The sequence below is a fragment of the Schistocerca piceifrons genome, chromosome X, assembly GCF_021461385.2.
Source record: "Schistocerca piceifrons isolate TAMUIC-IGC-003096 chromosome X, iqSchPice1.1, whole genome shotgun sequence".
NCBI lineage: Eukaryota > Metazoa > Arthropoda > Insecta > Orthoptera > Acrididae > Schistocerca > Schistocerca piceifrons.
Window position 1 is genome coordinate 418,089,337 of NC_060149.1, and position 23,915 is coordinate 418,113,251.

Consider the following 23,915-nt stretch of genomic DNA (forward strand, 5'->3'; position numbering starts at 1 on the left):
ATTTTTCTTAGAAACGTAATCCCAGCAGCAGCAATATAATTACGCTCCATTAAAAATTTGCGCCAATCATTGGACTTTACATATTTAAATCCGATGTTCTTCAACATTCTTTGCATTGATCTTGCACTTCCATCGAATCCAGTAGCTTCGTGCATAACAGTGCACAATTTCACTGCTATGGGGAACTCGCCTCTTTCATAAAATTCGAAAACCTTGCGACGTAACACATTTTGATCGAAGTCGTCGATTCCTGTTACCCTCTTTGAACCGCTATGTTTCTTCCCTGGAGACCGAAACACCACATTGCCAACTGCTTGATCTGACAGCTTCGCCTCTTGTATAACTCGACTAACAGTTCGTACACTAATATCGCCACAGGCCGCTGCAGTGCGTTCCTGCACCTTGGCAACATCGCAGATCGGCTCGCCTGAAACTGCCTCACGCTTGAAGAAAGAGTACATTTTTAAAATAAGGTCTCTTGCCTCTATGTGAAACACTTGACGGCTTTTAAGTGTTTCAGTCATTACGACAAAACTCAGAGAAGACCCAGTATACAACATAAATCGGCCAACCGCACTTTTCCGCACGTAAAACACGGTAGAACTCTGAAATATGACGGAGCTTCAGACAGCACGAGGCGTGGAAACCGAATGAGCGCTCATTGGCTAGCTGCGCAGCTATATCTACTGCGCATCGTCGGCCGAGAAGCCATCAATGCTGTCGCGAAGTATAGACCTGTTGCATTTTCTAAGTGTTCTGGCAAGAAATCGCAGTCTTTGGTTTGCTTTCCCCAAAACATCTATGTGATAGTTCCAGTATAACATATTCCTAATTGTAATCCCTAAGTAATTAGCTGCGTTTACAGCCTTTAGTTTAGTAACCGAAATTTAGCGGATTCCTTTTAGTACTCATGTGGATGACTTCAAACTTTTCATTCTTTAGAGTCAACTGCCAATTTTCATACCATCAGATATCTAATGTAAATCATTTTGCAATTGGTTTTGATCATTTGATGATTTTACAAGATGGTAAATGACAGCATCATCTGCAATCAATCAAAGTGGGCTGCTCAGGTTGTCTGATAAATCGTTTATGTAGATCAGGAACAACAATGAAGTCGCTTGTGATGAACAGTGTTAAAAGCCTTCTGGAAATCTAGAAACATGGAGTCAAATTAAGACGCCTTGTCGATAACACTCATTGCTTTGTGCGAATAAAAAGCTATTTGTGTTTCACAAGAACGATAATTTCTGAATCCGTTTTGGCTGTTTGTCAATCAATCGTTTTCTTCGAGGTAATTCATAATGTTCGAGCACAGTATATGTTCCATAATGCTGCTGCATATCGACGTTAGCGATATGAGTCTGTAATTCAACGGATTGCTCCTATTTCCTTTCTTGTGTTTTGGTGTGATTTGCGCAACTTTCTTGTCTTTTTATGGATCTTTCGTCGAGCGAGTGGTCGTACGTGATTGCTAGGTATGGGGCTACTGTATCAGCATACTCTGAACGGAACATATTTGGCATACCACCTGGACAGGAAAACTTGCCTTTATTAAGTGTGTTTTAAGCTCCTTCGCTACACAGAGGATATCTATTTCTAGGTTACTCATGCTAGCATTTGTTCTTGATTCTAATTCTGGAATATTCACTTCCTCTTCTTTTGTGAAGGAATTTCGGAAAAACGTGTTTGGTAACTCAGCTTTAGTGGCGCTGTCATCAGTAACATTACGATTGTTATCGGGCAGTGAATGTATTGATTGCGTCTTGCCACTGGTGTACTTTACCTACGACCAGAATCTCTTTCGGTTTTCTAACATATTTCGAGTCAGTAACCGTTAAATGCCTCTCGCATTGAAGTTCGTGCTAAATTTCGAGCTTCAGTAAAACTTCATCAGTCTTCGGGAGTAAAGTTAGAAGACTGATCGCGAGCCCAGTGCGTTGTTACAGATGCAACAAGTATCACCGAACTATATTAAGTTGCAAAGGACAGATTACATGTGTAAGATGTGGAACTGCTGTACACAAGCGATAAATATCATGCTCAGGCCAGGAATCATATGTAAATTGCTTAGGCAACCAGGCCTCGTTGAGTACAGATTGTAAAGTTTTCCTAAAATTAAACAAAATACAGATGCTGAAAACAATAAAGTGATTGAATCCATCGGACGAAATAATATTCATTCCCCTTCTAGGACCATGCTGGTCACTTTGAAGCGCTGTAGAAGGTGTAGAACTTCCCGCAGGCTGTCTTGTGATTCTTATGACGTATGTCATGACAATGAAGTGGTGTGTAAGTATCAGTCATCTGTATGGAAACTGTGCAATAAAAGATGAAACAGAAAAGCAGAAAGGTGCTATCGTATTTGGATGTGCGCATGACCAACGTGGGCTGTCCAACGTATCTACAAGGAATGGTGAACATCTCACAGCCATGAAACACAGTGTAAGAACAACGATCGTATTACGATCCTAACCGACAAGAACCGGGTAGAACTGCTAGTCAGTGACAAACAGTTTTAAATTGCTGCTTTCAGTGAATGCAGGACCATAAGCACCAGTTCAGGAACGAGTATTGCGAAGGAAGCTACATGCAATCGACATACGGAGTCAGACACCTGTAATAGGCCGTTGCTCACGGCAGCACATACAGCTGCAAGTCTTGAATAGGGGAGAAAACACACAAAACTGATAGTAGCTGACTGCAGGCGTGTACTGAGTTCAGACGAATAGCAGTTTTATCTCTTTTCAAATGCTGCAAGACAGCGAGCGTACCATGGGCCCAATGAGGCGTTTAACGCGCAATGTGTGGAGGGTTTCATCCGAACGGGAGAATGCCAATCGCTGTTTGTTTATGTGGTGTACGGATGACCAGCGTTTTTATAATTATTAGCGAAATACGTAGATTCAGACTATCAGAGTGGAAATAAACGACTAACAGAAATAACAGGTAAGAATGATTATATATTATCTTCTCGATGAATCCGAGAAAATGAAATTTTGACAGGAAATAATTTTTGGCGGCTTGCTACTCTACCAGTTGCACAGTCCCCGATTAGCAGCCGCTTTAAGTTCTATTCTCGTAACAGCGCGGAAAACGCGTTTACGAAAACGTAATAACGTCCAACCGGAGAATAAACGCGAATTAGTGATGACAAGATTGTTTGTTAGAGCGAGGAAGGAGAATCAACGGGGACATCACACAAATTATTTGGAAGGATATGATAATTCCAAATTTATATAAAAATTTTGTGCTGCTACTTTTCGCTCTCGTGCTTGAGAATCTGGAGCGTATGAATGAAATGTGAAACTATTTCCTAACATAAAAATTTTTGCTTGTGGTAGACCTAATGGACATTTTATATTTGCACTTCGTGAATTATGTTCTGTCGTGTTACTTATATAAATGAGGTACATAAAAATGACCATTTCTGCCAAAACAGTCTCGCTTATTTGGAGTGTGTTACAATTGCTTCAATACTGGAAACGCCTGTTTCGTTTTATCTAGCAGACAGTGACAAAACATACGTAATCAAATCGAGAAACCACACCAATCTTGGGTACTATTCGTATTAACAGCTTTTTCAGTATTATACAATGACATTTTGATTTTTTATGTAGCAAAACAATTGAGGAACTTTCGTGACGTAATAGATTCTTTCACAGAAAGGAAAGCACGCCGTGTAATGCCGTAGCAAGATTAGAGAGAAAAAAATGCTGGGACCTAAGGATTGAAGAAATGTGTACGGTCTTACTGTCTCTTGTCTTTACTAGTTTTTTTTAAAGGAAATCAAACCGTCTGACTGGGAGCAGGTTATTTTAATTTCCACTGTCCTGAATATAGGCTTAATGGCTTCCATTACAAAATACATATGTTTGAATTCCACAGAGCGAAATATAGTGACGTGCGGTAGAAGAATGCTGTGTGAAGTGTGGCACTGCACTTTGGCACACTTAAAACCATCTAACATGGCTTATATTTACATCTACATCTACATTTATACTCCGCAAGCCACCCAACGGTGTGTGGCGGAGGGCACTTTACGTGCCAGTCATTACCTACCTTTCCGGTTCCAGTCGCGTATGGTTCGCGGGAAGAACGAATGCCGGAAAGCCTCCGTGCGCGCTCGAATCTCTCTAATTTTACATTCGTGATGATAGTCAAAGCTATATCTTTTATATATCAAACTCTTCAGAAAAATGTGCGCTACAAAACTTTTTCGAAAAATCGATTTTTTTCAAATTTTTGACGATGCTACTATCAAGTTTTTGTCCCAGTTCGGAAATAGTCTAGATCCGGGGCCGGGATTCTTACCAAAAAGTAGTAGTAGTAGTAGTAGCTTTATTCATCCATAGATCTCTTGTCAAAGTATTTACACATTTAGATCAATTTAAAATAAACTAATTCGTATACACATATATCTGCAAACTTGTATAGTTAGAGACAATCATTAGATTTACAATTAGATTTACTCCTGGTATACAATACTTTTTTTACAAATAACTTATTAAATAATGTAATGCCACATTGTTCACTCATATCTCACTATCAGACACTGCACACTCTATACACACATTGTTTCATAACACTTCACTCACTACACACATAAAACACACACACACACACACACACACACACACACACACACACAAACACTGATGATCTCTGGGTCATTTTCTGTACTGCTATTCTGAAAAACTGAGTCACCATTCCTCCATAATGAGTGAGATGTTGAGTTCAGAAAGAGTAAGAGGAGTTAGTATTGTGCTATGCATAGCTTGGGGGTAATTATTTCTGGAAAGGAAAAAAAGAAGGAAAAAAACATAAAGTGAATGTATTATGTCGAATGTTGGATATTTTATAATCATTATTCTTATTATTATTTATTTGTATAACATTTTTTATCAAACCCCTACTCTGTTTTAGCTAAGTAATCCATCAATGTATAAAATGTAATGCTTAACAGGTACTTTTTAAATATGTGTATTTTTGCAATTTCTCTAATCTCTTTTGGTAATTTATTGTACAGTTTTATTCATTGGTAGAAAATGCTGTTTTGAGTTTTATATTTATTTTTTCTTGGTAAATGTAAGTTGAGTCTACCTCTTGTTGCATGGTCACGAGCAGAGCTGTTTGTACTGTAATTACCAATGTTATTTTTTATGTGTACAACTGACTGGTAAATGTATTCACTTGGAGCAGTTAAAATCCCCAGTGTTCTGAACAGATCTTTACAATGAGCTCGACTAGTATGTTTGGTTATTATTCTTATGGCTCTTTTCTGAAGTTTGAAAATTGTGTTCATATTTTGTGCATTTGTTCCCCAAAAAAGAATGCCATAGCTAAGGATTGAGTGTACATGTGAATAATATGTAACTAAAAGACGTTGCATATTACACATTGATGATAGGATTCTAAGGGCATAACATACTGATGACATTCTGTTTGCAAGTACCTTTGTGTGTTCACACCACTTCAACTGAGAATCAATATTCATTCCTAGAAATTTTGCATTTATTTCACAGTCTATAGAGGTGTCATCTACATTTAATTCAACATTGTCATTTTTCCTCTTCAGAACTGAAATTCATGGCATTAGTTTTCTTTATGTTCAATGTCACTTTATTACTTATTGACCAATCATAAACTTCCTTGAGAGTTTCATTTGCCTTCTCGGCAAGGAGTTCTCTTGTTTTCTCATTGACTATAATATTGATGTCATCAGCGAAGAGGATTTTTTCACCGTGAGTAACACTACTGGGAAAGTCATATATGTATATCAGGAACAGTATTGCTCATAATATGCTACCTTGCGGAACTCCTATATTAATGTAGTGGTCGTGCGGTAGTGTTCTCGCTTCCCACGCCCGGGTTCCCGGGTTCGATTCCCGGCGGGGTCAGGGATTTTCTCTGCCTCGTGATGGCTGGGTGTTGTGTGCTGTCCTTAGGTTAGTTAGGTTTAAGTAGTTCTAAGTTCTAGGGGACTGATGACCATAGATGTTAAGTCCCATAGTGCTCAGAGCCATTTGAACCATATTAATGTATTTTGGTTCTGATAAGTGTTTTACTAAATGTGTAGATCCATTTGAAGCATGTGTTATCTCTACTCTTTGTATCCTATCTGTTAGGTATGATCGAAACCAGTCTTGTGGTCGACTGTATCAAACGCCTTAGAAAGATTCAAAAATATACCTGTGACACACTCGTCTTTATCGAGAGCATCATGTACAACTTTTGTGAATTCTAGTATGGCTGACTCCGTATTTTGGCCACTTCGGAAACCAAACTGTGATTTGCTTAAAAGATTGTATTTATTCAGGTAATTCATTAATCTGTCTTTCATAATTTCTTCTATTATTTTGGAGAATGCTGACAGCAGGGAAATGGGCAGGTAATTTTCTGTGTCTTCTGCATTACCTTTCTTAAGCAAAGGTACAACTCTTGCCTGTTTTAACTGCTCTGGAAATGTCCCTGATGTGAAGGCTCAAATAGTTGAAATGGCTCTGAGCACTATGGGACTTAACATCTATGGTCATCAGTCCCCTAGAACTTAGAACTACTTAAACCTAACTAACCTAAGGACAGCACACAACACCCAGTCATCACGAGGCAGAGACAATCCCTGACCTCGCCGGGAATCGAACCCGGGAACCCGGGCGTGGGAAGCCAGAACGCTACCGCACGACCACGAGCTGCGGACTGATGTGAAGGATTCATTTATTATGTTTGTTAAGCGGCCTTGTATAATCTCTATGCATTATTTCAGTACACACATATGTACTTCATCTAAGCCTATTGACTTTTTATTTTTTAGCTTTTGAATTGTTTTCTGGCTTCATTCTCTGTGGTTGAAAGTATCATCATTGTATTTAGTGCAACATTATTTACAGGTGTTTTATTTGTTTGGGGGAATTTTTGCTGTAACTTCTCTGCAATACTTGAAAAATGATCATTTACATAGCTTGATAAGTGTTGCGGATCATTTATTACTTTTTCCCCCTCCCTTAGCAGTATGTTATTCTGCTTTTGTTTGCCTCTCCCCATTTCCTTTTTTATAACATCCCAGACTGCTTTGCTTTTATTCTCTGTATTATATATTATTTTGTCATTATTGTAGCAATCAGCACCTTCCTATAGATCTTTTTGTATCTGTGATAGAAATTTAAGAATGCTGGATCATTGCGAATATTTTTTATGGAACGGAGGTGTTTAAGTTTAAGTGTTTGGGAGGACTTCTCAATGCCTGCTGTTATCCATCTGTTTTTGTGAGATGTTGATAGACATGCATACTTTTGGAAATGCCTTTTCAAAGTTCAATTTAAACAATGTGGAGAATTTAGAGAATTTCATATTCACATTGGTTTCCTTATACACTTCGTCCGAGCTTTGTTTTTCAAGTTCGTTTGAAAAATCTTTTATTTTGATTTCTGATACATGTCGTTTGTAGGCTTGTAGTTTAGGGAATGATTCGATGCCTTACTTTACTGTTGCTATTTGACAGAGATGGTCTGATAGACCGAGATCTTTTACAGCTACATCACATTTTTCCCTGTCCATATTTGTGGCCACATGGTCAATTACTGATGAAGTCGTTGTGGTAACCCTTGTTGCACTATTGACCAATAGGGACATGCCAAAACATTGAAGGCTGTTTATGAAGGTGCTGCTGGATTCATTTATGATGCTAGTGTTGATGTTAATGTCCCCACACAGAATTACGCTGACCTTTGTACTTGAGACTTTATCTAGAACTCCTGTTAACTTATTGAAAAAAGTGTCCACACTACCACTGGGAGATCTATACACACAGAAAATGATTAATTTATTGGTGATATCAAGCCCTGTTAATTCAATAGCTGATATTTCAAAGCGTTTCTCTTCACTTACGGTACTGAGGTCGTATCTTGATTTGAACTGTGTTCCTTTTCTGATATAAATGCATGATCCTCTCCCCCCCCCCCCCCCGCCCCCCTTGAAGTAGTTCTGCAGTAAGAGTTTGCCTTTTCATACAAAGATAACACTGTTGGATTTCTGTGTCTCTACACCAGTGCTCAGGAATACAAACTACTGTGCAGTTCAAAGATTGGAGCTCAACTTCTAATAGTTGTATTTTATTTTTTATTGATTGCATCTTATGATGGAGGATTGTTAAGTCTGTGAAATGCCCCATGTTACTCTTTCCAATGGTTTGTTTTTCTTTGTTAAAATCTGTCTTGTGAGTGATTGTTTCAGTATTTTTTAAAGTGCTGGAGATACTCTTTAGGCAGAAGAACCTGTTGTCTGGATTTATCCTAAAAAAGACCTACTTTTCCTACCTATGACAACAGGTATTTAACCATGTGTGGCCCGAGATCCACCCCCTATACTTTCATGAATCAGCTGTACCAATCTTCCCTTCCCAGTTCTGTTTAGGTGTTGGCCATGCCCAGTGAAACCCCATCTGTTGATAGTCCCGACGGGCACCAGAGAAACATGAGCAAAGTTGGTTGTCCTCAGACACATCCCTAACCCCACATTGATTCGCCTCACAGCTCCATCAAGGTGTGGTCGATCATGACGCTGGAACAGCTCAACAAAGTGTACGTTGGTACCATGAGTCAGGGAAGCTATCTTGTCCAGGTCACCACCTATGTCATATGCCCCATCCCTGTCCAAACTGTTTCCCGCCCCACCCACTGTCACTACATGGTCCTCTTTTGTAAAGGCCTTACATAAAGACCCTAGGTCCTCTATCACATGACTTAACCCTACATTTGGCTTGAAGATACCGGTGGCCTGGTACGCTGCCCCTAAACTTTCCTGTAACTGAGGGCCTACACCTCGCCCATGGATACTAACTAGCAGCAGCACTTTCTTCTTCCTAACACTTCGTATATTCCTAGGCTGCTTGGCCTCGGTAGAAGTGTGCTGCACATTTCCTGCTCCTAGTTCTACCTGAGGCTCTTCTCCACTTAACTTTGGCAGTGGTAGATACCTGTGTTTGATGCTGATGATAAAACTGTCAGATCGCGTTCTCTTTCTTCCTATCCTCCTACCAGCTGCCAGTTCCCAACCACCCTCCTCCCCCTATCTCCCTTGATCCTTATGAGTTCCTTCCTTGCTTCCTCCAACTGTGCTTGAAGGGCACAGATTTTCCTTTCCTGTTCCCCAATCAAAATGTTCCTACCGCATACCTCTGCAGTTCCAGGAGAGAGCCTCGTCTGTTCTCCCAACATTCTCCCCAATGCATCCCATGCATCAACCCCCCCCCCCCCCCCCCCCCCAGCAGTGAAAATATTTCCTGCAAGATTGGCAACAAATCCCTCTACTCACTACCCTATAACAGCTCCCACATTTCTCACTCATGGTCAGTTTAGAAAGAATAATTAAGTTTAAATAATGTTTTAAATTTGTCAAGGACGCGAAATTGGCTGTGCGTAAACAAAAAACACCACAAAAGTCTTATGTGCGGTGGTTGTTATTTTTTTTACTGATTTAGAGATACAATGACAGAAGAATGAATTTGTAATTAATTTGCTTTTAGAGAATTTACGTTATCAGGTGTGTTTGGTCAGGTTTTTAAACGTTTATAACTCGGGAAAAAATGGTTCAAATGGCTCTGAGTACTATAGGACTTAACATCTGAGCACGACTGCTACGGTCGCAGGTTCGAATCCTGCCTCAGGCATGGATGTGTGTGCTGTCCTTAGGTTAGTTAGGTTTAACTAGTTCTAAGTTCTAGGGGACTAATGACCTCAGAAGTTGAGTCCCATAGTGCTCAGAGCCATTTGAACCATTTGAACTTAACATCTGAGGTCATCAGTCCCCTAGAACTTAGAACTACTTAAATCTAACTAACCTAAGGACATCACACACACCCATTTCCGAAGCAGGATTCGAACCTGCGACCGTAGCGGTCGTGTGGTTCCAAACTGAAGCACCTAGTAGCGCTTGGCCACTCCGGTCGGCCTAACTCGGGAAGTTTAGGCCTAGATTGCGTCTATCTAACTAGTAAACAATACGAAATGTGTTGGTTAAATACGATTTAGAAACGTTTAATTACATTTTTATTGCGACAATAGACACTGATGAAAATAGTAGCAGTCTTTTTTAAACGAATTTTGCACTAGCAAGAAAACCTGAGTAGAATTTTTGTGTTTATGTCACGCAAAATTTCGCTATTATCGGGACTTCAGCTAAAGAACAAATTTTTTCAAGAACAAGCGCTACTGGGACGCTAATATTCAGTTGTGTGACAAGAACGGACACTACATCAAGTATACAAAACAAAGAAATTTTAAATTTGACACTATTTCCTCTTAAATAAGTTCTTTTAGCGGACGAACAAAATACCTGTGATCTCACTCGGCGGCCATCTTGGTAATATTGGCGGAGAACATCAGAAAAGTAAAAGAGGAGCAGCTCGTTTTGTATTATCGCGAAATAGGGGAGAGAATGTCACGGATGTGATAAGCGAGTTGGGGTGGGAATTATAGAAACAAATGCGTTTTTCGTTGTGACGAAATCTTTTCAGGAAATTTCGTTCACCAGCTTTCTCCTCTGAATGTGTCCGCCTGCTCAGCTGGGTGGCAACGTGCTTGCCTCCCGCGCAAGCGGGTCCGGGTTCTATTTCCGGCCGGATTGGAGATTTCCTCCGCTCGTGGACTGGGTGTTGTATTGTCCTCATCATCATTTCATCCTCATCACCGGCACGCAAGTCGTCCAATGTGACGTCGACTGAAATAAAGACTTGCACTTGGCGGCCGAACTTCCCAGGATGGGGCTTCCCGGCCAACAGTGCCATACGCATGAGCATTTCCTCTGAATGTGTAAATATTTTATTATTGTCAGCCTACATAGGGAGAAATGACCAGCACAATAAAAGAAGAGAAATCAGAGTTCGTACAGAAAGATTTAAGCGTTCATCTTTCTCACGCGCTGTTAGAGAGTGGAACAGTAGAGAAATAGCTTGAAGGTCGTTCTAAAAACCTTCTGCCAGGCACCTAAGTGTGAAATGCAGAGTAGTCATGGAGATATTGATGTAGATGAAATGCCTGCAAGCAGCTGTGACTTTCCTGGTGCACATACAGGATGTCTCTCCTAAGAGTCGTCAGGTTTTGGGGCAGATATTTGCAATTTCGTTTTTGCAATGTGTAGATGGAGTCGGCCCAAAGAAATATTGTTCATCACGTGTATCATACGACGTCCAGTGTCAACGAAGAACTTTGGTTTGTTTTCCATTAAAAACAAAATGATTTTTCAAGAGGAATTATACGTGACCATCGATAGAGCGGTCCCAGACTGACCTACTGCATTATTCAGCAGACGGACGCATAGAATTGTGCTTTAAAACATAAACCAAAGTTTTCCGTTGACACTGGACTTCGCACGAAAGACTGCATGAGCTGCATTTGTTTATGCTTGCCCTAGCTACGCATCACAAAATAAAATTACAGATATCTGTCAAAATACGAGACAAGATGCGCCCGACAACTCTTAGGAGAGGCACCTGGTACAGTTTTGGATTTAGTGTGGGCGAAAAATCAGTCCTAACCAGGACTGAAATAGGCACCAGCAGCTGCTAAAGAGGCCCAAAACTCTTAATGAATTTAATGTAGTACAGAAGAAGATTGTAGTCCAAATTATATATTTAGAACACTAATTTATACCATTTTAAATCACCACTGCAACTATAATAATGTCAGTCTACACTAATAAGACCCAGTCTCTCTGTAATTATGTGTGTGTGTTTTTTGTATTACTTATTTCCGAAGAAGGACATCATCTGAGCGCAACAATATTTTCAGATTTGTTTATGTGTCTATTGAAGACTCAACGCCTATGTGGTGAACTGTTACGTTTACTCTTTACAGTATTTGTGTTCAATATACGGAACTGGCGTACAGGAGTGAAACTACAACAGTAGCAGACATGTGATTCTGTTATCACTTTTTTCTGGGAGAGCTGGTACAGATTTCCTTTTTAACTTATTTTTTTATTTATTTTGCTTTGTTTTGATTTCCATTATTTGTCTTTGCAGTGCTGGACGCAAGTGGCACTCCTGGAGCGGCTTTTCTGTGGGGCAACAACTACTGGCTTGGGTCCAGATCTCAGTGTGAAACCATTCCACTTCGTGAACCACTGGTGCTTTCCAGAGATCTACCGAAGCCACCTCTCGCGTGGCCACCTTACCCAATACACTTCTCAGTCGCCTCGTTTAGGCACAATGCAACACTTCAAGTCCATGTCGGTTTGCCCAATGAGGTAAAACACAACTGATCTTACCTTTTAATTAAACGTAAAAGAAGTATCATAAATGTTGATACTGACTTTCATACCATTACTAGTTCAACAGATATAGCTTTGCAGTTTCTCTCTATTTTATTATTATAATGACTTTTGAATAGTCTGACTTATTTCTTTAGTAATCTGTCGTTAAAAATGTCAACATAAATTAAGATCTGTACAATAATAGCAAGGTTCAGTGCTGATGACACCAATTTAAGAGTACCTCTAAGTGTAGCTTAGCTGTGCATTTTAACCTTGTGTTATTCTTATACACTTATTATTATACATTTTTTTACACTTTACACTTTTCACTTCATTCTTCAGTAACCAAGAACTACAAATTTTACACAGAGGAACACTTCTGTAATAATGGTAATCCTCTGTTCTGCTTATAGCCATTAATGTGTGTAGGCCTGCACAATTCTATCTGTAAGTGATAGGTTACATAAACTGTTTCGTTCTTCACCCAAACATTCGCACTTATTATCTGACTGTCTTGTGTTGACAGTCTCATTGAAAAATATGTTCCACATTCTTTTGACCAAAATAGCAGAACTTCATAGAGAAATTTCTTGGCCTAATATTAAACGTGGTTTATTCTTGAATCATTCATAACACCTTAAAATAATTTAGTATTCAGAAATCCTAAATCTTTGGACTAGTTATCACCTATTTTTACAAATTAAAATTAATTATTCTTAGTAGAATAAACTAACATGTACTTCATCTCTGTATTGAAAGCATTTGCAGAAAGAAAATTCTTCTCAACAAAATTCTTCTCTCTCCCTAACTGCCTCTGCTGTGTCATACTCAATTTAGAAGACTGAGGATTCACTTCGTGGGACTCTCTTGATTACACACATTGTTGTAAACATATACCCAGAGATTGAGTCACTCATGATGATTTTGTTTTGCCACAGTATGAAAAGTTTCAGATTGATTACTACTTTTGAGACAACTGGCTTCCTCACTGCTTTCTTCTGAAGATGTTTCCTTTATATCACTCACCAGCAGTTGTAATGGACGATCAGTATTAGCACTGTCAGCTTCAGACAAGTCACTGATGTCCTACGTTTCGTTCAAGGTACTTTCGGACCAAGTATGTTTGCCAGTTACATCTGAAAAATAAAAGTAATAATACCGCATTTACAATAAATACTTTTTACCATGAAAGTGAGGTTTAATTAACATTGCTTAGCTCAGAATTATTAAACAAAGTCCTAACCCGCACGCTAGCGATTGTTGTCATTTTTTCCTCAATAAACATCATAACTTGAAAACACAAAGAAAAATGTACAGTTGTGGTTATTATACTTCTTTTGACAAGAAAACATTAATAGCGTTGCTCATGTAAACAATGTAATGAAAAAGAACGAAGTATCTTACCTTGCTGTTGTGACAACACTCGCCGACCTACTAAATTTGCTTTGTGTTGTCTTGCCAACACTTGCAGTGGCACCGGGTGTTTATAATTAAAACGCAGCTACGATATCCTAATTCGTTAATGCGGAATCGATTTACATCGGAAAGAAATTTGTTGCAATTTTGGCCACCAGGTGCAAATCTAGCACTGTACAGCATTTCATCGACGTCTCCAGTGCTCATATTGAACAAATTGTGTAAGCGGTGGTTAATAATAAAATCAACATTACACCTTTCTCAGTTATTTGGCCTTTTCTGCCCACGCCACGTTCACAATCCATATCGAAACATTTCTATACGTCTTTTTTGCATTCACAGCGCCAGGTTTGCACCTGGCCAAATTTGGAACTAATTTTTTTCAGCGTAAATCAGTTCTTCATTAACCCATTACAACATGTACCTAGTTTTGCTGCCGTACGATAATTAGAGCCTACACTGGACCTCTGTGAATAGTTGCACTTTAATTATAACCACATAGTGCCAACACGGATTAACCCATACGACTCATGCGAGTAGGTGAGTGCCAGAGGAGTGAAAACAAGCCAAAAAATAGTTTCACAGACCGAAAGGCTGAAGGGATTAGATCGGTTTTTCCTCACCTATGGACCAACTTGTACTTCCAGACAAATGTGAGATTTGTGCCAGTAACATGCCGATGTCGACTTTGTTTTCTACTCTTCATGTAAATTTAGTTAGTGTGTAATCTCTGATGAGCTTACTGCCAACAAAACGTTTAAACCTAGTTCTCTGTTCCTCTGAACAATATATTCATTTTCAGTGTTTTTTAATTGGTTCATCTGTATCAATATTCTAGTATTTTTATTACTTCCTAACACCTCCTATTCTAGCACTCCACTGTTTTTGCACACTTTTCGTAGCAAACAATTACCCCACCACTTTCATTTAACCTGCTATTTGACAGTATTTGCGTTTCTTACATCCATCACATAACAGTCTTTGCCACCTATCACATGTATTTGTTCGTCAGTTCCCTATTGTTCATTGATTTTTTTTTAGTGTTCCTTCTCTAGTTAACCTAACTACTTGAAAGACTTTCTCATGCTAATCCCCTTGATATCATGTCTCCTATCTGCCTACCTTCTTACTTGTTGCTAAAACATTTGGGCAGCTCATCCAGCTTTTTATCTCCACTGCACAAATGTATGGAACCATGAAACAATTGCCTGTCATCTTGCATGAATCAGAGTCACCAGCTACACACTATCTCATGCAAAAAGCGAAATTTCTTAAAAATAGTGAATTATAGTGAAGTACCTCATTTATCAAAGATTCTCATCAGAACATTCATGAAATGTATAAATATTCCACCATGAAAACTTCTTGAGAGAGGCAGCAACAATAATGACCGAAACCTAGGAATCCAAAGTAAATAACAAGGGGAAACCTCTGAACGTCTCTCTCTGACACAATCGAAACTTCGTAATGTGAATGAGCGTGAAAACATAAGACCACATATTTTGTCTTAGCTAGCGTCAGTCAATAGTCTCCCAGAAAATGACGATCAAAGTTTCGACGGCACTTCATCAAGTTGCTCGTGCAGCGTAAAACCAAGTGAGTCGATAATGCAGTGGCTAAGAGCATGGTTTCGAGTTTTTGCGTTCCTTATTCAAGTTCCGTCTTACGTTTCTTTTTCATTTGTTGTCGCGGTAACAGACATCGTAAATCTTATTAAAAATGAATTTTGTCATCATACGTCTTACATAATCTTATATAATTAACAGCAAGTGAAAAAGGAAAAAAAATTCTACTATTTCAATTTTTGCTTTGATTTTCACTTTGGTACTTTAAGGGGAGTTGGAATGCCCTATCTCGCCAATGTTAAATTTGCTAACTTTGTGTACCTTTTTCTTTGGAACTATTATCTTCAGAACTTTGAAATTCTGGCAGAGGTTTTCAGCATATATTGTGAGCCCACTGAACTAGAACCAATGTTTTCTTTTTGTTGGTATAGTATTTATGAATTTTTTACCATTAAGCCATTTTTTATTGGAAAAAGTATAACATAAACTTCCCTAGTTCAGAGAATAAGCCAGTTCTTGTCATGATTCTAGTTCAGTGGCCTCTTTGAACTGTTTTGCAGCATTTCTGAAAATTTGAATGTTGTTGGTTGAGTGGTTTATGAGATAAAGGTACATGTAACACTAAAAATGTCAAATGCCAGAAAATGCGATTAAAGTAATTTATTATGAAAATTCACAAATACCTTTTATTCTATTATCAAAAGTGTCCAGCAGAGTAATCAGGGTCATCTTCTAGTTCTTCTTCTTCACCTAGAAGCTTTCTTCTCCTTGCTGCCCTTGCTTTTTTTGTATTAAATTCAGCTGCATACTGAGCCTTCCTTACTCGCACGCTGTCCAGAAGCTGAAGACCTCTGATGGTGTTGATACCAGGAGCAATGCCGAGCCTTGCCATGACCTTTAGCCTACCCATATGACCATCATTGAATGAAATAACAGCATCACTGACTCCCCATTTCAATGTTTTTATCCCAACAAATACATTCTTAGGTACACGAGTCCAAATGAGGTTGTTGAACGACTCGTTTTGATTCTGGGTACAACCATGAAGACATTTTCGCAGAAGATCAGGATGCCCCAAGTCTCTATATATTGGTTTAATTACTTCCATAACAGCCAATGGAATATAATTTTTATGGTGATAAGGATCCCCAGTAGCTTGAGATTTTCTATAATTGCACCATGACTGAGGACCATCTGGACAAGCAAAATGTTGAGGATTATCATCAGTTGATGATCGATGTAAATATGTGGCCCATACAGCTTGTCTCATTTCCTGCAAATTATTTGCATTATTTCTTATTGCCATACCATAGTATTGTTGTAATTCATTTATAATTTTATCTGACAGGCGACCTCTAATGGTTTTACCATCTGACAAAATTTTGTCCTTCAGATTCTGTTTCAGTTTCCTTAGACGAGTGCCCATTCGTTTCTGAACATGACCGACACATTCTAGTTTAGTTATTGTCTTATTGACATATGGCATGGATTCTGTAACACTTTTGTATGCCTTGGAGTCCCCATCTCCAAGGAATTTTGTGTAAAATACTCCCCGTTCTTTTTCTGATCTGCTAAACATTTTCACAGCAGCGGCAGCCTCCATGCCTCCACTCGTACCTTCATAATTCTTGCTACATATGTGAGCTGCTTCTATCTTACCAGATGCACAATGGTAACAATGTTTAGTGAGCACTTCATAGTCCAAAACTTTACCGCTGTCCACACTAGTAACAGTAGCAACAGCATTTTTGGATGTGTGACCCCTTTTCTGCCAGGTTCCATCAAAAGCAACAGGGATATCTGGGTTTCCTTCATTTATATATTTTGCTTCACTGGCAGCAGCTTTCATTGATAAATCTGCTACAGACTGAACAGCATCTCCTATCACTTCAGTGTAATTGTCAATTTTAGCAGGTGGAGGTGGAAGATTCATTATGGCACAAAATGTTTGAGCAGCAGTATGTCCTTTACCAATTGCTCTCATTGCATACATTAGCCTGATATTACTCTCAAACAAATTGCTACTGCATGTTTTAGAGCTCCAAAAACAGGTCTCATTTTCACAACTGGCACAAACTATAGCAATTTTGCAGGAAAGTCCTATAGATTTTGTTATGTTCATATCAAAAGAACCTCCACAAAGATTACAACACAAACATTTCTTCATAAACTCAGTAAAAACAGGAAAGTCGACTAAAACATATTGTTCATTAGAAGCTTCATCTGTAATTTCACTTGCACAGTTTGATAACTTCTTTTTTGATGCACTGGTGGGCGTGTCTCCTTCACACATCTCAGCTGTACAAACGTCAGAACTTTCACCAGCATCAACAGGTGCTGAAGCAGAATCACTTGAACAAACGTTATTTGTAAATCTATTACCGCGAAACTTTCGCTTTTTAAATAATGATGCACTCCTAGGCATCGTAGAAACTACGCACTCACCACTGAAAGTCAAAACAAGACAGATAACAAACTCCAAATGAGCGACAAACTAAACTCGAGGCTCAAAACAAACACTCACAGATCAAAAACTGAACAATAAACACAGCTAGTCGTAAAAACAATGGTACCTATGGAAGGATCAAAGATTCTACAACTGAAGAGTGAAATCCACAGCCTTCTATATGTAATGTTTTCGGAAATGCGAAGATTTAAATGTGTACAAATCACAAGATGGGTAACTTTGCTGGGCGCACATGTAATTTTGAAAAATTAAATAAAAATACTTCCAATTGGAATTTCTTAACAAATTTTGCACCATTTTAAGCAGAAAATTTCAAATTAAGTTATAAGGTTAAAAACTGAAAATGTGAATTTTTTCCATTTTCCGGCATTCCAACTCCCCTTAAGAGAACTAGTGCATTCCCCATGATGATATGTATCATAAAACATTCAAAAGATAAAAGTTCGGAGTACCTCTAGCATCGCGCGGGGGCACATATCCCACAGTCACGTCACATTTTTTAGTATGAATACCATTTCGAAAAGCAGCTTCGTTAACGCTGCTAAATACCTTGCGATCTGGCGACATTTTTGCGGCAAACCAAGCACATCAAAACATTCTCTACAGCTGGCGTCTGTAACTGACTATGCATCAACGCGTGTATTTCAAACACATCGCTTCTACTTGTGACTTCCATGCGTTATGAGAATAGCACACTTCTGTAATCGGCGAATGTAATTCTTCGTCAGTCTGTAAAACTGTACATTGCAGGGTTGACTGAACGGCAACCACTTTGGCGAAATTAATTTTAATAAACATATTGGTATACGAAATGCATCGACAAACGGCCCATTGCAGAAGGAGGGATTGCTTTACCCACCCCATGGGTTAATAATGTACAGGGTGGCGCAGATGGATCGGGTGGTTTTGAAGTGGACTGTACGTCTGGAGGGGGGGAGCCAGGTGTTCGGCGACTTCGTCCTGAGGTGGGGGGGGGGACGGGAAGTTTCAGTTGCAGGCTGGCAGTCAGTCGCGATGGCTACGTGGTCCGTTGAGCATCGTGTTTTCGCAGTGGAAGAGTTCATACGCAATAACGAGTCAATTGTTGCTGTGACGCGTGCCTTTCGCCGGCGTTTCAACATCCCACCTCGCGGTAGTGTTCCTAAGCGAGATACGATATTGAGTTGGGTGCATAATTTCCGCACTACTGGTTCATGTGCTCCAAAATGGACGCCTAGACCGCCAACAATAACAACGCCTGAGAACGTGGAGCGTGTGAGACGCGATGTCACTGCGAGCCCACGTCGATCAACGAGACGTCGTGCTCAAGCTCTTGGAATGTCACGTCGGAGCCTTCAAAGGATTCTTAACGAAGAACTGAAATTCCACCCCTATAAAATCCTGTTGGTACAGAAGATTCTCCCAACAGACCATCTTCAAAGGCTTCAGTTTAGCCAACAGATGTTGGAGTTATTGGAAGATGTAAACCTGATTATCATGATGTCTGACGAGGCTCACTTTCACATTAACGGATACGTAAACAAGCAAAATTGCCGTTACTGGGCCGACACTAACCCAAGAGATCTACACCAACGGCCTCTCCATAATGACAAAGTGACGGTTTGGTGTGGGGTTTCTAAGGTAGGGATAATTGGTCCTTACTTTTTTGAAAATGAAAGGGAGCAGGCGGTTACTGTTAATTCGCAGCGTTATGTGAACATGATTGAAGATTTTCTTCTCCCACAACTTGAAGAGAACAATTACGACATGGGCAATATGTGGTTCCAACAAGACGGGGCAACTGCACATACCGCTAGGATATCAATGCAAGCTGTACGCGCTCTGTTCCCTGGCCGTTTGATTTCCCGTAATGGAGATGTCCATTGGCCCCCTCGCTCGCCGGACCTCAAGGTATGTGACTTTTTCTTATGGGGCTATTTAAAAGCAAGGGTCTACATGAACAAACCCCGGACCATTCAGGAGTTGAAGGCAGCAATTCACACCGAAATCACATCAATTCCTGGTGATGTGCTTGAGCGGGCAATGCGGAACGTTAAGGACCGACTCCAAGAATGCGTCGCTCGAGAAGGAGGGCATTTGATGGATGTAATTTTTAAAAACTAACATTACTATTTTTTTGTTAATAAACTTCCATTGTAACTACACGTTTTGCACTTTATTTCAATCCAATACCTTTACAATTGACAGTTTGACAAGTATTTTAAAACCACCCGATCCATCTGCGCCACCCTGTACAAAAACGGCCCCTTTTTTACGTGACGTCCAAAAACTGATAATCAGTTTCTCTCGCGAATTTTTCAAATTTTTTGACTGTTTTGTACACGCTCTGATGCCGTTCAATTAATTGGTGTACGTCTTGTTGGATTCGAGGACCACATTTGCCACGGAACTGGAGACAAACAAATAAGTTGGTAACAGTTCCCTGGGAAGTGACAATCTGTAGTGGGCAATGCAAGGGTGCGCAAGCTCACAAGTTCAAAACAGCTATTGCGATGAAAGAGCCGAGTGATAAGCGGCGGATCGACTCGAGATAAATATAAAATGATCGATTAGTGGATGTTTGGTAGTTTTACAGAGGTTAAAACAATTGACATCTGGTTACTTACGTTACTACATGAGCGTTGCTGCAGTGGGCAGTGGCTGCAACAGCCTTACTGCAGTCGGAAACTTTTGAATTTACTAAAGCCTCAAACGCCTATCGCGACTCTTTGAAGAGAAACGCAAAATTCAACAGCTTCATGTTGCCAAATACGTTAGCACCAAAGACAAGCGTAAATCTGATGCATCATCGGAAACAAGACTGTTTCAACTTCAAAGATGCACTATAATTCCAGCAATCAATCCCGATTTCGTTATAAATACGGATCAAACAGTATGTATCACATATCTAGTAACAGAATGTTATCGTTTTGAGGTGAGAAAGTTACGGAAACAGATGTCGGCAAATTGAGTCACCTGACGCACTCCTACAACGACCAATACGGATTGACTCTTTCCGGAAACCTGTTGGTACCAACAGTTTTTTTTTCTCCAATAAGTCAGTGGAAAATTTGTTCCTCGTGTCCAACAAGACGTAAACCAATTAATGGAAAGTCACCAGAATGTGTACGCAACAACCACAAAATCTGAAAGCTCTTGCAATAAGCCTACCATCAGGTTTTGGACAATGATGCCTTACGTAAAAATGGAGTCGTTATCGTACATTATTGACTCGAGGAGTGGGCAAAGCGATCCCTTATTATACAATGGGCCGCTTATCGGTGAATCTGGTATACTGATGGCCTCTTTAAAGAGAATGCGTGGTCTGCAGCAAAATTATCGCGAGCTACCGGTATTTAACAATGTTAACGAGATTACTTTTCCAGATGACATTCATACCAAAAATGTGATGTGACTATGGCATATGTATCGTTGCGCGTTGCTCGCGGTGCTCTGAATTTTTATGCTTCGAATGCTTTTGTGATAGACACCGCCAAGGGGAATGTATTAGTTCTCTTGAAGTATAAAAATAAAAATCGAAGCAAAAATTGAAATACTAGAATTTACGTGTTTCACGTTTTCAGTTGAAGGCATTGGTGCGATAAAAAGTTATGTCGATAATTGATCGACTATGAGATTTTACCACCATTGCATAATCTGAAAAACGCTCTGTCCTGTTATGTAAGTATGAGACCTGTCCATGGGACCAACTCAGAATAACATAGGAAACGGACTTGTCGACGTCGGGTGTTTGGGGCACGTACCAGATATGTCCATGGCTTGCTTTGTCATTGCACCAAATAGTAGTCAGATTCTGGCAAGTAAAATACATTCAAGAAGTTCACTCTAACTGATGTTACACAAGATCTATTTTTAGACTTCTTGTTCCACCTAGAAATGCTGTTACGGTTTAACATTAAGGGTGCTGATACTGATAAGTTTACTGTTTCACGGTACAGCTTCTTTGAGTACTCCACTGCACACAAGCGTGTAGTTCGCTGTAGTGCACCATTATCACAATTTATCTACGGGGGCGTGCTGAAAAGTAATGTCTCCGAATGTTTTATTTTGTTCGCATATTACATGTCATACGTGTTACATGTCATACATGTTACTCGGTCGACTTTCCCACTTCGCTGACGCAAGTTGTGACCCTGTGCCGCTACAGTGCCCCGAATTGTAGAGTGTATCGTAACTATGTCGGTGTACTGCGAGACCATAAGAAAACTGAAAGCACGACTAATAAGAGTTCGTCCACACGTAGAGCACCCTCTCCTTCAGTATGACAATGCCAGACTACGCACGAGGGTTGCGGCATCTGCAACAATCTGATGCCTTGTGTTCACTGCCATAGATCATCCTCCATACACTCCAGACTTTGCCCCATCCGTGTATGTGCCAACATGAAAATCTGCTTCCATAGGAAGCCCCTCGAGGGCTTCACTTTGATAGTGATGAAGCGATGCGAGCAAGGGTGGGGGTTGTGGCTCTGTCAACAAAGTCAAGCATTCTGCAGTGACGGCATTAACAGACTGGTCTCTCGTTAGGAGAAATATTTTCATCGCCAGGATGACTACGTTGAGGAATAAATATGTAGACATAAAGAAGAAAGATGTAGAAAGTTAATAAAAAAAAGTTTGCCTTATTTTAAAAGTTTTAAAATTTTGCACATAAAAAATTCGGTGGTATTACTTTTCAGAATGCCCTCACATCATGATTTTGTCATTCAGAAAGTCTCGGCTACATTGACTTTCCCGAAGGAAAAACCATGTAAAGTGATATAAAGATGTCATGAAACTTGCTTACATGTATTTGCCAACCTCAGACTTGGAATTTTACAACGCTCACGGATGGCACAGTGCAGTCTTTGTTGCACGAAACCGGAGCGATTTCTCTGTAGTCCAAAAGTGCATAATCTTGGCGTTTCGGGTCAAGGGTGGAAGCATTTCCGAAACGAATAAGTTAGTAAGCCGCTAGAGGGGGTGGTAAAACTGGGTTGAGCTGAGAGTGGTTCTTGCTACTTGCTAAAACAATTTTTATTTTGTTTAAAGAAGTTCTGAATATTTGTTTTCTCATAAAAATAGCACAATTTAGAAATTTAAAAGACAGTTACTTTTTGCAGACCAAGACTATTACAGTATGGGCAAACAAATCAGATTTTTAGCTGCTCAACAAGAAGAATTTACTCAACACCAAAATGATCACGTAACAGAGTGAAATTCCACTACAGTGAAAACACATTAAGTGTCAATGCTGCTTCATAATAAAAAATTACTTAAAATACATATATATTAAAAGTTACACACAATACCATTACTCAAGGAGCAAATTCTACTTCAAATCTGTAAGACAATTTTTGTAATAAAAATACAAAAAAAAAAAAATGGTTCAAATGGCTCTGAGCACTACGGAACTTAACATCTGAGGTCATCAGTCCCCTAGAACTTAGAGCTACTTAAACCTAACTAACCTAAAGACATCACACACATCCATGCCCGAGACAGGATTCGAACCTGCGACCGTAGCAGTCGCGCGGTTCCAGACTGAAGCGCCTAGAACCTCACGGCCACACCGGCCGGCAATAAAAATACAATCCATAAAAGCGTCACCTGCAATGTGACAGTTAAATAAGGAGCGGATTGATTGCGTAGAACATAACGAAAAATCAAATGACATCAAATCCAGTGGCCAAAGCAATACGCATCTGAAAAACTTAGGGAATCGAGAATTGACATATCAAGCGCAGTAAGCAAGTACTGGTTCCATAATGTGCGCTTATCAGACAGAATTCACACAATACACAGAGCAGCGCAACCACTTAATGACATCTGCAGACCTCCAGCACAAGAGAACAGCCCTGTCTAGTAACATACTCAAGCAGGCAATTCCGCTGTCTCCAGTTTCTGCTTCGGTAACAGCCAGCCAGAAAGCCCTGCAGCAAACTGCGACCAGTCTCGCCGTATCGCAAGTCTGCAGCCAGAACCCTTCTTCCTTGTTGTGGCCGTCCACCACGGAAGCCACGGTGTGCAGTTAAATCCAACGGCCGCTTCCACTACTGACAAGGGGAGGCCACGACGCTTGGAACGCGGATTTACTGCAAACTTCGTACACTCGTAGTACTCCATGAGGACAACAAAATGTGTAAGCAGTAGCGCGTACTTCTCAAGCGTTATTGAGAAAAGCGCAGGAGAATTTCAGTCGTCCAATATATACCTGTGCGTGGCCATTTTTACCAAGAA

At 39.9% G+C, this 23,915-nt stretch overlaps 1 protein-coding gene across 1 annotated transcript in view; it reads left to right on the forward strand.

Moving 5' to 3' along the window:
* The window catches only part of LOC124722392 (nose resistant to fluoxetine protein 6-like), a 324,526-nt gene that overhangs the window by 60,889 nt on the left and 239,722 nt on the right, over positions 1–23,915 (forward strand). The window contains exon 2 of the mRNA XM_047247563.1: positions 12,020–12,243. Within this exon, the coding sequence (XP_047103519.1) occupies positions 12,020–12,243 (224 nt within the window). The remainder of the gene's footprint in view (positions 1–12,019; positions 12,244–23,915) is intronic.